At 43.9% G+C, this 13955-nt stretch overlaps 1 protein-coding gene across 9 annotated transcripts in view; it reads left to right on the forward strand.

The window, feature by feature from the left end:
• The window catches only part of LOC119661005 (serine/threonine-protein phosphatase 2B catalytic subunit 3-like), a 134053-nt gene that overhangs the window by 90360 nt on the left and 29738 nt on the right, over positions 1-13955 (forward strand). For all 9 annotated transcript variants that reach the window (XM_038070130.1, XM_038070125.1, XM_038070131.1 and 6 more), the window contains 5 exons: positions 2788-2933; positions 3633-3772; positions 4118-4195; positions 10134-10227; positions 10295-10420. In XM_038070130.1, coding sequence (XP_037926058.1) covers positions 2788-2933; positions 3633-3772; positions 4118-4195; positions 10134-10227; positions 10295-10420 — 584 coding nt within the window. The remainder of the gene's footprint in view (positions 1-2787; positions 2934-3632; positions 3773-4117; positions 4196-10133; positions 10228-10294; positions 10421-13955) is intronic.

A 13955-nucleotide genomic window follows, 5' to 3' on the forward strand; every position in this document is an offset into this window, starting at 1 on the left:
AAAGAATGGTTTACCCAGTGTCCGCAGCCTGACTCGAGCCAGAGCTGGGCAATCGCAGAGAAAGTGCATGAGGGTTTCCCTTCCTTCTCCGCAGCTTCGCCAATGTGAGTTGTAGGGTAAGCCGGGCCTAGCGGCATGGTCCTCTATGGGCCAGTGCCCCCTGCAGACCGCTGTAATCTTGAATGCATTTGCACGCGTCTGGCACAGGAGCTCTCCTGACCGGGCTATGTTATAAGCGGGCCAAATTCACCTTGACTTGACACAGCTTGTAAGCCTTTGCCATCTCAGGCCAGGGGCTGCTAGGTAGTGTGAGTAGACTTGGCCCCCGACAGCCGCCAGCGGAACACCGACTGCATTTGCCGAGGGACTACCAAGAGCAGACCCTTGCCTGGCCAATCCGTCAGCCCGCTCATTCCCCTCTATGTTCCTATGCCCGGAAACCTAGAGAAGAGTGACCTTGAGCGTGCCGCCCAGACGGTTATGTGCCCATAGTGGGGTAACTACACCTGCTCGGAACATGCCGCAGGACTTAGTGTTTGATACGTTTAAGAGAAACTCGACGATCGTACGATCTCCTCCGAAATCAACCTTGGAAGGAAATCAGGGAAGCTCCCGAAAGGCTAAAAAATACGATAGGCGCTCTATGAGAAAACCAAGCGGAGGAGCTATGTCAGAGTCTGGACGAATCATCGTTCGCCCTACTCCGAGGTAAAATAGTAGAGTTGTCTGAATTTATTAAGGACAAACACAACGTGCACCAGGCCATCAAAAACATGGTCCGTACCATTCGTGTACTATACAGTGGTGCCAAGGAAGAAAAAAATGCCTCGAAGAAATCAAGCGTCACCCAGGCAACACAAGTGACACCCCCTCAAAATCCAAAGGAAGAGAGGAGTAGAGAGAGTGCGAACGATTCTTTCGGATCCTCACAGGACGCGAAAAGGTAAAAAGGCCTCTCACCGGCAAAAGGGAAGTCAAAGAAATCGTGGAAAGTGTGGCGTCGGCTCCAATCCACCCAAGGGAGGCAAAGCCTCACAAAGAAACCAAGGAAGCATGGACCAAAGTTGGTGGAAGGAAAAATACAACACAGAAAAGAAGATTACGGCCCGAATTAATCATCATCTCCAAAAAAGGGGATATGACTTACGCCGATATCCTTAGGAAGGTCAAATCCGATACTGAGCTGATGGACCTAGGAGAAAACGTCAGCCGAATCAGATACTCCCAAAAAGGAGATTTGATGCTGGAGCTGAAGAAGTCTCCGGGCAAAACGGTGGAAAATTTCCTCGGCAAGTTGGAGAAGTCTTTAAGAGAAGAAGCTCAAGTACGGGCCAGAAAGCAGGAGATTGTCATACAATGTAAGGACATTGACGAAATCACAACCAAGGAGGAAATCCGCGACGCCTTAGAAAAGCAGTGCGGACCACTTGGCTTGCAAGATTCCGCAATCAGAGGACTGAGGAAGACATACGGAGGCACGCAAACGGCAATCATAAGCGTACCAACTGAAACAGCGTTCAAACTGTTGGCGGCTGGTAAAGTAAAAATAGGTTGGGTCGCTTGCCGACTCAGGGAGCAGGTGTCCTTTAAGCGCTGCTTTAAATGCCTGGAATTTGGCCACATAGCGGCGAAATGCACCGGTGACTGCGACAGGTCAAAAAGTTGCAGAAAATGTCGGGGAGAAGGCCATATGTTCAGGGAGTGCAAGGCTGAGCCTGAAAGTATTCTTTGCAAGAAAAAAGAGGGCGTCGACTGTCGGCACGTTGCAGGCAGCAGCAGATGCACAGTGTTTAGGGGAGCCTTGAATGCAGTAAATCAACCTCAACCACTGCGGGGCAGCGCAAGACCTTCTCTCGCAGACCATCTATGAGAAGGGAATCGAAGCTGCCATAATCAGCGAACCTTATGGCAACAATAAGAGCGGTGCCTGGACTGCAGATGTAACAGGCAAGGTGTGTGGAAATCAAGCCATTCAAGAAGTGATGGAGCTTCCAGAAGTTGGATTCGTCAGGGCAAAAATAGCTGGTATCTATATATATATTATAGTTGCTATGCTTCACCAAGCGCGACGATAACAGAATTCGAAGGAATGCTAGGTATGTCAGTCTCCGATGCAAGAAGTCGAAACCCCAAGATCATAGCTGGTGATTTCAATGCGCTTGCCGTGGATAGGTTGGGTCGTTTGCCGACTCAGGGAGCAGGTGTCCTTTGAGCGCTGCTTTAGATGCCTGGAATTTGGCCACATAGCGTTCCTATGCCCGGGAACCCAGAGGAGAGTGACCTTGAGCATGCCACCCAGACGGTTAAGCCCGTCTCTGCACTGCCCCACCAGCCGGGAAGATGTCGTCGTTGAGTACAAGACCTTGATGGCCGCTTGGCTGTCGGTCAGAATGGCTATGTTACGATTGGGGCTCGAATCACGCTCCAGCCATCGACAGACTTCCAACATCGCCAGTACTTCCACCTGCCTGGCGAAACCTGGGAGACCATACAACTTGGATACACCGTGTGTATTCGAGAAAACCCCCGAGCCGACTCTATAGGCCATCTTTGATCCATCGCACTACAGCGGTGTACATCCAAAGAACCATCCTCGGCTGGATACCCTATTTCTTTCCAAAGGTTCTCTTGCAGGCATAGAAGGCTATGCAGGTCTCCTTAACCCTCAGTTCTAGTTCAACCTCCAATTTAACTTAGGATATTAATAATATCAATTAATAACAAAAATACAGATAATAGTGTTTATTAATATGTTATATGCCATCCATTTTTTCATCTTATTCACAGGTAAAATAAAATATTCAGAGCGAGTATATGATGCATGTATGGAAGCATTCGATTGTTTACCATTAGCTGCACTAATGAATCAACAATTTTTATGTGTACATGGCGGGTTATCTCCGGAAATTCATGAGTTAGATGATATACGAAGGGTATGTGTGATATTATTATATTTTGTCTGTATTATATTTCTATGGTTATATAATTGAATGTATTATAAGATACTCTTATTATCTATTCTGAGTGCAGTCACATTTATTTCTGTCATTTTCTTGATATTTTTTTATTATAAAATTTTCATTTTACTTTTTTTATAGTTTTCCTTAGTCTAAAAAACCAAAAATAAAAGACTAAATTTTGACAAAATGAAATAAAAAATAAATAACAAATCATATGAAATAACAATTCTATAAAATCGGGAATATGTGTACAAAATAAGGAAGAATATATAAAAGATAAAAATTAGATAAGGAATAAAACGAAAATTAGATAAAAGTAAAAGAGGAGAAGAGATAAATTATAAAAATAAAATAAAAATACAACTATATTTGCACCTATAGCAAATATTGTGCTATTTATGTAGTACATAGTTGTAGATTCTTTTTGTTTTTTTATTGATTAAAAAAATATATTTACTCCTTTGTCATTTTTGAATATTACTTTTAATTCGGTCTCTGTTTTGTTTCTTATTTATATTATTTTTCTTCAAATTAAGATGGTCCTTCTTTCAATCAAATGAAAATACATATTCTCTTTTTGTGAGGATATAAAGATGACTTTGTTCACTTTCTAAATTCCATATATAAACATTTTTATTATATTGATGAAATTATATTCTACTTTCTTTTCAGCTTGATAGGTTTAAAGAGCCTCCAGCATTTGGACCAATGTGTGATTTGCTGTGGTCCGATCCACTAGATGATTTCGGCAATGAAAAGAACGCTGATTTCTATTCACACAATTCAGTTAGAGGTTGTTCATACTTTTACAGGTGAATTGAACAAAATTAATTTGGATTAAATAGCCCCCAAAAAGTTTTATTTGCCAACTCAAGTAATAACATTTCATTCACAAACTGAGTAATTATGCTTCTATTTAGTACTATTATATTTAGTTTTCATCCAATTCTTGTTCTCACAAAGAGTAATTATACATTAATAAAAACCAATAAATTATAGATAGTGATATAAATAGAATTGTCATTGAAAAATATTTTCAAAGTTTTAGTACTAATTCGATCCTTATTTTATGGTATCAAATTGTAATACTTTCTACCCTTCTGCACATGAAAAAGAAACGTTTTACATATAGAACTTTTCTTAATATTCATTTACAGTTACGCAGCCTGTTGTGATTTCTTACAAAATAATAATTTATTATCGATCATTCGAGCCCACGAAGCGCAGGACGCAGGGTAAGTTATATGTTCATAAATTTACTATATAGTGTTCGCTTCGTATGCCCACTTTTAAAGTATCAATTCATTCAACAAACCCTTATTAGAATCAATTCGATGTCTGGCTGTCTGTCTGTCTGTCACACTCAATTTATTCGGAAACAACTGGACCGATTGTCACGAAATTTCGTGGGAATCCCTTTACATATAGCAAATGCTGCCATTTTGTATTGAGTTTAAGGGGGAAGGGCTCCCCGAGGAGGGTGCAATTTCCTAGCGCAACTGGAACCCTACTTCTTTCAGACACAGTTTTTTGTACCCGGTTTTGCTACAGACTGAAATGTTTACGGGCCAACACCCTTCTTCCTTTAGATAACCATTGTTCTGAAAGTGAAGAGTAGGAAGTTATAACATGTAATTTTTTAGCAACCGAACGTAATAGCTTTGCTAAGTCCAAGTCGCTATCCCTAAAAGCTGTCTGGCGTCCTGACCTACGCCATCGCTCCATCTTAGGCAGAGTCTGCCTCGTCTTCTTTTTCTACCATAGATATTGCCCTTATAGATTTTCCGGGCTGGATCATCCTCATCCATACGGATTAAGTGACCCGCCTATCAGAACCTATTGACCCAGATTTTATCCACAACCTGAAGGTCATGGTATGACTCATAGATTTCGTCCTTATGTAGGCTACGGAATTGTCCATCCTCATGTTAGGGGCCAAAAATTCTTGGGAGGATTCTTCTCTCGAACGCGGCCAAGAGTTCGCAATTTTTCTTGCGAAGAATCCAAGTCTCCAAGGAATACATGAGGACTGGCAAGATCATTGTCTTGTACAGTAGGAGCTTTGACCCTTCGAGCGGAACAGTTTTTGTAAACTGAAATAGGCTCTGTTGGTTGCCAGCAACTGTACGTGGATTTCATCAACATAGCTGTTATCGGTTGTGATTTTCGACCCTAGATAGGAGAAATTATCAACGGTCTCATAGTTGTATTCTCCTATCCTTATTCTTCCCTTTTGACCAATGCAGTTTGATGTTGTTGGCTAGTTCGTTTTCAGTGCTGACGTTGCCACCATATATTTTGTCTTGCCTTCATTGATGTGCAGCCCAAGATCTCTCCCTGATAGCCGCCCGCTCGATTTAGATGAAGGCAGATCTCGGGCGGTTCTTCGCATGATATCGACATCGTCAGCATAGGCCAGTAGTTGGGTGGACCTAAAGAGGATCGTACCTCTTGCATTTACCTCAGCATCACGGATCACTTTCTCGAACGCCAGGTTAAAAAGGACGCATGATAGGGCATCCCCTTGTCATAGACCGTTGTTGATGTCGAATGGCCTTGAGAGTGATCCTGCTGCTTTTATGTGGCATCGCACATTGGTCAGGGTCAGTCTAGTCATTCTTATCAATTTTGTTGGGATACCGAATTCTGCACAGTTTTACCCTGACTTTAAAGTCGATGAATAGATGTTGCCTCAGGGAGAAAATCTGATCGGTTCCTGATTTGCCTGGAGTGAAGCCTCTTTGGTATGGACCAATGATGTTCTGAGCGTATGGGGCTATCTGGGCTAGCAAGATAGCTGAGAATATCTTATAGATGGTACTCAGCAACGTGATACCTCTATATTTGCTGCAGTGTGTGATATCTCCCTTTTTATGTATGAGACAGATAATGCCTCGCTGCCAGCGGTCAGGCATTGATTCGCTGTCCCACACCTTGAGCATAAGTTGGTGAACCACTTGGTGTAACTAGTCGAATCCATATTTAACTAATTCGGCTGTAATTCCATCGGCTCCTGGCGACTTATAGTTTTGAGGCCGATGAATTGCAGGGACTGTTTCTCCCATACTTGGTGGTGGCAGTATTTGTCCGCCGTCTTCATTTGGCAGGACCTGCAACTCGCCGATGTTCTGGTTGTTCAGTAGTTCATCAAAGTACGCAACCCATCCCTACAATCTACCTATTCTGTTGGAAATCAGATTATCCTCTTTGTCTCGGCAGGATGAGCATCGAGGTGTATAAGTCTTCATCCTGCTTACTTGTTGGGGAACACGGCTTCGTTAAACGTAGGTCCACTGCCTCCAACCTGCTTGACTTTACCAACTTTGTCGCCAAATGTATAAATTCATGGCAAGAAGTGCATACCATTTACACTGACTTCGCGAAGCGAATCAAAGGATATTACTATCCAAACTCTCGTCCCTAAACGTTCCCATACCACTTGTTTTATGGCTTGCCTCTTACTTTTCCAACCGATCCTGCCGCGTCTCTTTTGACGACTGTACTTCCCCCTCCTTCTCCCCCTCTTCTGGCGTCCCACAGGGGTCTATTCTGGGTCCTTTGCTATTTTTATTTTTTATTAACGACCTTCCTCCCTTCCTTACTTGTCCCTGTTTGCTCTATGCAGGCGACGTTAACTGTTTTCCGCTATATCGTCGCCTATGGACTGTGTTTTCCTTCAATCTAACCTAGGAATTTCTTCTTCACTTCGGGGGCTACGTGCCTAAGGGGGAGTACTGTACATTCATTTCTTCCCTGGTGCATGCGGTCAGAATTTTGCTAAACGTCCATCTACAAAACATTCAAAGGTGGATGTGATTTTTTTTCAAGAAAGCCCTAGCCTAAATTGGTAACTAATCCTATTGTCACGAAATTTGGTGAGAATGTGCGGTTTGTGAATTCGTCTACATAAAACATGTGGCATCATTTTGCGCTGGGTTTAAGGGGGGCTCCCCGATATGCGGAAGGGGCGTATAAAATTTATATAAATTCATAAATATCAAATGAAAGGGCTTGATTAGCACTTTTCGAAACTGATTCTACTTTTTCATTATGTATGAAGCATGGGGGAGTAAGGGCTCAAAATGTGTGCCTCAAAAAATGTAATAGGTCTCGTTCTCAGAACCTATCCTTCCGAAAAATCTGAAAAAATTCATAATGGTGCATCCATACGAAATCTAGGCCTCAAAAGATATCCTATTCCCATATCTGCTCAAATAAAGTTAGTAATAGCATATTACCATAAAAAGAAATCTCCTATTATTAACAAAGTTCTAGAAAGTCAAAGTTGTGTATTTATCGCGCTCTAAGACGTGTATGACGTCATCATCATATAGACTAAATTCATACGAACGAAAGTTCGGTAAAACATATATCAAGGAACGTGCGCAAGCGGGGACGGCGCCATTTGGTTCTGTCATTTGCCTGATCTGGATGCATTCGCGAGGCTTTCAAATCCACATCCAGTCTATTAAACCACTGTTGTTCCGGCCCGCCTTCTGGCCATTTCCCATCGACTTCGATGCAAGGATCAATCTTGGCAAGTGAATTCTTGTTAACGCGAACCACGTGAAGACGCCTCTCTCGCAATTTTCACACCGACTCAACTCCATATTGATTGCGGACATCCTCATTTCAGATGTGATCAAGGCGTGTTAAACCACTTCGCCAACCTAATCTTTTCGTTTCTATTACCGCGAGGTGCCGTTCATTGTCTTTTATAATCGGCTAACACTCGGAACTATAGACGGTGACAGGATGGATGACACTGCGGTAAACTTTAGATTTCAGATGTTCATTCATACGTCGATCACAAAGCACACCAGTTGTGGAACCCAGTTCTTCATCCCGGTTGGGTTAAGTAATTTCATAACGCAATTCTCCATTGACTTATAACATTGACCCCAGATATTTAAATCGCTCACTTCTGGGCAAATCAATACCGTCGATAGTGCCCGCTTCATGGAAATTCAGATCATTCCATTTTCGGACAAGTTGCTCGAGATAATCTTTGCTATTAGATGCTTGGAAAACATCATCTGCATAAAACAGTGTATAAGGTGCTGGGCGTTAGACCCTCCTGTATTATAGTGCCCATAACAAGAACAAAGGAGATTGATGAGAGGGCGTTTTCTTGATGAACAGCGGTAGAGACACATATACCCGCAGTAGAGACACATACTCAGCCACAGTTTTGGACCTCAGTTCTTCGGTTTCTAGAGCTTAGATGCGATGCCATTAGGTCCGTGAATTCCGCTTCCGCATTACAGGAGGGACACGTATCATCTTGAGTAATTCCTATTATGAACATATGCCCAGCTAGTGAATTATGGCCTGTCAGGATGCCCAAAATACACCTACAAGTCCTCCTGCTTTTCGACAGGATAAACTTTGCGGTACGCATGTTCAGTTCTGGCACGAAAATATTGGTGTGTTGAGCAGCATTGAGGCTCTGCCACCTGTAATTGTGGGACTCTTGTAGCCAATGCTACTGACAATCCTATTGCTGGTTCCGGTCCCGGCATAGGGGAGATTGACCGCTGTTTCGCTAAAGCATCACTGGTCACTACCAAATACCCAGAGTAGTTCCACCGTATTGAATCTAGAGATAAAGTTCAAACGGTTTCTGCATTCCTGAACGATTTTCGGGGTGGTCGAAGGACTACTCAACGCCCTCAATGCAGCTTGGCTATCACTGCAGATTGCGATGGTGAGCTTCATCAGTCGGTCATCAAATCGCAAAAGAAACGAGGGAATGATTCCTGTTCGGCCCCCGAAACTTAAATGCAGCGCCTCATAAAAATGTCCCTTGAAAAGAAGAAGCCGAACTCCTCTAAGTGACATCAAAGAGTATTGAAAGGAAAGAGAGTGTTGTCCAGAGAGTCGTCCTTTCAAGTCTGTATCCCTTTACACTAACCAACTCAGCCCGATCGTTGTCTAAAAATCAAGGCTGGACTTCTGCGTAGCACAAATTACAAAGTAGCCAGATGATGATTTTTCGTCCAGATCAAGCCTTTGTCAAGCAAAATGACGCAATCGATCAAGACCCCGTCTCTGAACGGGAAGAAAAATGAAATTGATTGTCTAATTTGCAAGTAGGGGAGGACCACACAATATTCACCCCGCACGATATTCACCTTTCCCGAAATTTCGTTATCAAGTTAATTTTGTTAAAATCTACTTATCTCGAGCCTCCCTAAAAATCCAGGGTCAGGAGGAATCATCTCCTTTCTGTTCCTCTTTCCGTTGAGTTCTCAATTTTTGGTGCATTTCCTCGAGTTGGGCACAGTAATTCTGTGCATTTATCGTTTCTCCAGGTGCCAAAAATGAATAGTGGATAACTCCAACTGTAGACCACCAAACAGTTTCGGCATATGCTTCGATGGCTCATTAGCATCTAGCCATTGCGCGGCGACAATTGTCGTATAATATCCACTTTTCATCACATGTCACAATTCTGTGCAAAAAGGGGTTGCTTCTGTTGCGGGAGAGTAAAGAACTGCAAATGTCCATTCGAAGCGCCATGTTTTGCTCCGTAAGGGCTTGCGCAATCCATTTGTCGAGCTTTTTCACCTTACCAAGTCGTTGCAAGTGCCGGGAAACTATGGAATAGTGTATGCCCAGTTTCTCTGCACTGTCTCTCACAGACTGACGTGTGTCGGATAAGCCTAGCACACGCAGCTCGTCGCTATCAATCGATGGTCCTGGATGTCCATGTGGCTCACTTTGAAGGTTTACGTCGCCTGACCCGAATTTTTCGAACCACCGCCGTGTGGTTCGTTAACTTACCGTATTAGTTCCAAATGCGCTGCTAATGTTCGTGGTCGCCTCCGCTGCTTTATGACCGAGTTTGAATTCATACAGAAAAAGTATACGTTTTTGGCTCTTTTCCATCCTTTTTTCCTTGTCATTCACTGTTATCACAACGATGGTCAAAACTGAAATGACTCCTTGGTTAAATGTAGGAGTATTTATACTTCATTATCCGACACCAACAGCGTCAACTGGTGGTGGTTTGATACAACAAAATCGCAACTAACTTCACTTGATTGCCAAATCGGCCATTTCGTATGCAAGAACCTAATAATAAGATGAAAAAAGTGAAACTACTTTTAAAAATTGTACATCGCAACGTTCCAGTTATTTATATTTTATTCCTATCATTTTATCCCACAGCTATCGAATGTATAGGAAAAGTCAAACTACGGGATTTCCATCACTTATAACAATATTCTCAGCACCAAATTATCTGGATGTTTATAATAATAAAGTAAGTGTTGAGATGTATTTTAATTAATTCTGGAAATCATATCTCTCTCCATTTTAATTAATTCCAGGCCGCAGTTCTTAAGTATGAAAATAATGTCATGAATATTAGACAATTCAATTGTTCACCACATCCGTATTGGCTTCCAAATTTCATGGATGTGTTTACGTGGTCGTTGCCTTTTGTGGGTGAAAAGGTAAGTGAAAAAATACAAAAAAATAATTGTTATCAAACAAACTCTTGTACTTATCGCATCGGGTCATACTATACGACAATCTGGAATACAGGTGTCTCTTTGACAGTTATGATCGTACGTTTCAGTCTCAAGTCATAGCGCGTCAAAGATGGAGTCCACCAAGGAAGAAATTCGTCATATTTTACATTTTTACTACCTGAGAGGCAAAAATGCAACGAAGGCGGCCAAAAAAAATTTGTGAAGTTTATGGGCTCAATACTGTAAAGATTCGCACAGCACAGCGTTGGTTCGATCGATTTCGTTCTGGTGTAATGGATGTCGAAGATACACCCCGTACTGGCAGGCCAATCGTCGTAGAAACCGATGAAATCGTGGAAATCATCCAAGTAGACCGGTATGTGAGCATTCGTTCGATTGGCCGATTTGCAGAAGATTGGATTCCAAAAAAAAGCTAGATGTTTGGGTGCCACACGAGTTGATGGAAAAAAATCTCTTGGACCGAATCAACGCCTGCGATACTCTGCTGAAACGGAACGAATTCGACCCATTTTTGAAGCGGCTGGTGACCGTACGATAATCTGAAGTGAAAAAGATCGTGGTCGAAGTGCGGCAAGCCGGCCAAACCATCCCCAAGCCCGGATTGACGGCCAGGAAGGTTTTGCTGTGTGTTTGGTGGGATTGGAAGGGAATCATCCACTATGAGCTGCCCAACTATGGCCAGACTCTCAATTCAGTCCTCTACTGTGAGCAACTCGACCGTTTGAAGCAGGCGATTGACCAGAAGCGGCCAGGATTGGTCAATAGGAATGGTGTTCTGTTCCACGCTCGGCCTCACACGTCTGTGATGACCCGCCAGAAGCTACGGGAGTTCGGATAGGATGTCCTACCGTATAGTCCGGACCTGGCACCAAGTGATTACCATCTCTTCCGGACCATGCAAAACGCTCTCGGTGCTACTAAGTTGGCCTCAAAAGAGGCTTGCGAAAACTGGCTGTCTGAGTTTTTTGCAAATAAGGAGGGGGGAGGGGGGATAATAAAGTTGCCTTCTAAATGGCAACACGTTTGCGAACGAAACGGCGCATATTTGACTTAAATCGGATAATTCTAAGTATGTTATGTTTTCATGGCTACTGAATGATGCTAGAGGGCATGGTTCCGCGATAAAGTATGACCTACGTACTAAGTGCGGGTTCACACACTTGATGTATTTAAATAACGTTAAGCTGCGTACTGTTACTCATTACCATCTGAAAAGTCAGTTGCGAATAGTAGCCGTGATAGTCGGACGGAATCTGATTTGAGAAGTGTCAAATCAAAGTCATCGGCAAAGGTCATGTTGAACATGGCACCGGCGACTACCACATGACCGAGGTGGACTTCCACAAGTGCCTAGGAATTCTGCAAAGAACCCATGCTCGAGTTGGGTTTGAAGGATGCTCTCTGTTTGTCTGCCTGTCTGTCTTTTTTTTTATGGATGGAGGTGGAAATCTTACAATGACACTGGAGGATTCTCATCCACTAAAACCAGCGCGACTTTCTCCTTTTTCCTTCCCCGGGGGACCGCCGCAAAGCATTACTTTGCGGAATGGACTCCGCTTTAAGCGACCAAGACTTCCGATCCTCGCGTCCTCCTTGCGCGCTCCGCTCTTCCAGGTTCCTCTTATATCCTTTTGATTGCGGAGTTCACCGCACACCAGTTTCCCTCTGACTTCAACATTTCCCCGACGACGTTCTGCGGGCTTAGGTTCGTTTTCAGGGAGTCTTCCAGACTCCTCATTTCTGAGAGAAATCGTGGACAGTGGAACATAACATGCTCCGGGTCCTCAGGTGTGCAGCAACATTCAGGACACAAGGGAGAATCATCCAGCCTGAATCGGTGCAGGTACTTCCTGTAACCACCATGTCCTAGCAGGAATGGGGTCAGATCTTAGTTAATCTCGCCATGTCGTCGCCGGATTCACTCCTCAATGCGGGGAATCAAAGTGTGGGTCCAGCGACCCCTCTGCGAATCGTCCCACCGTTTCTACCACTTCTCCAGTGACTCTCGCCTTGCCGCCTTTCGGTATTCTGCATCCTTTTCAGGAGGATTCATTTTCCTTGTCTCGTACAGGCAGCGTGTCTCACTTGCCAGAATGTCTATTGGGATCATTCCCGCAATAACACACGCTGCCTCGGCTGATATTGTTCTGAAGGCGCTACACACCCTTAGCGACACTAAGCAGTAAGTCATATTTACCCTCCTCCGATTACTGTCACACGCTCCTCCCAAACTGGTACCGCGTATAACAGTGTGGAGCGAACCACTCCGGCCACAAGTAATCTGCGACTGTATCTTGGGCCTCCAATGTTAGGCATCATCCACGCTAATGATACGCTGGTATTTGCCGCTTTCTCACAGGCTTAGTCCAGATGTCCCTTCAAATTGATTTTAGCGTCAATCATCACCCCTAGGTATTTGATAACCAGCTTCGAAGTGATAACGTGACCACCAACACGAATATTAACCGTATTCCTCTTCCTATGATTGGTAATCAAGACCACCTTCGTCTTTTGTTCCGCAAGGTCAAGCTGAACCATCTCCAGCCACGCTTTTATGGCGCTAATGATTTCGTTAGCGTACATTTCAACGTCTTCAGGTTGTTTCGCGACGACAACCACAGCTACATCATCTGCGAAACCGATTATCGTGGCCTCCTTTGGCACGGGAAGGACAAGGACCCCATTGTACATGACGTTCCCCAGGAGAGGACCCAACACTGAGCGCTGTGGTACTCCTGCGGTGACGGTGTACTGCTTGAATCTCTCATCCGTGTCGTACCAAAGTGTCCTCTCCGAAAGGTAACTGTTGAGGAGCTTAGTCAAAGAACAAGGGACACCCGTTTTAGCCAGTGAACTTTTTTTCCACTCCCAGCTTGCGGAATTGAACGCATTTTTGATGTCCAACGTCACCACGGCACATCTTTTTTTTTTCACGGATCAGCCCCGGTTTCCAGCCTCACGGGAACGCACATCGACGCATGGACCATATTCGATCTGGAGGAAAATCGCCTGGTGGTCGCTGTGAGTATAATGCTCACTGACAAACCATGTCATTCTCCTCGCCAATGTGGTACTCACATATGTCAGATCTACTATTGAGCCCGACCCTGTCCCACGAAAAGTGGAAACGTTTCCCGTGTTGGCAAGCACCAAGTCTAGCTCCGCGAAAGCCTACGGCCCCTGGTGTTCGTAGTGTGACTACCCCAATCCACGGCCAGCGCATTGAAATCACCAGTTATGATCTTGGGGTTTCGACTTCTTACATCCGAGACTAGCATACCTAGCATTCCTTCAAATTCTGTTATCGTCGCGCTTGGTGAAGCATAGCAACTATATATATAAATACCAGCTATTTTTGCCCTGACGAATCCAACTTCTGGAAACTCCATCACTTCTTGAATGGCTTGATTTCCACACAGTGGTTGAGGTTGATTTATATCCCCGACATTTTCTGCAACTTTTTTACCTGTCACAGTCACCGGTGCATTTCGCCGCT

This window comes from Hermetia illucens, chromosome 7 (assembly GCF_905115235.1).
Source record: "Hermetia illucens chromosome 7, iHerIll2.2.curated.20191125, whole genome shotgun sequence".
NCBI classification, from domain to species: domain Eukaryota; kingdom Metazoa; phylum Arthropoda; class Insecta; order Diptera; family Stratiomyidae; genus Hermetia; species Hermetia illucens.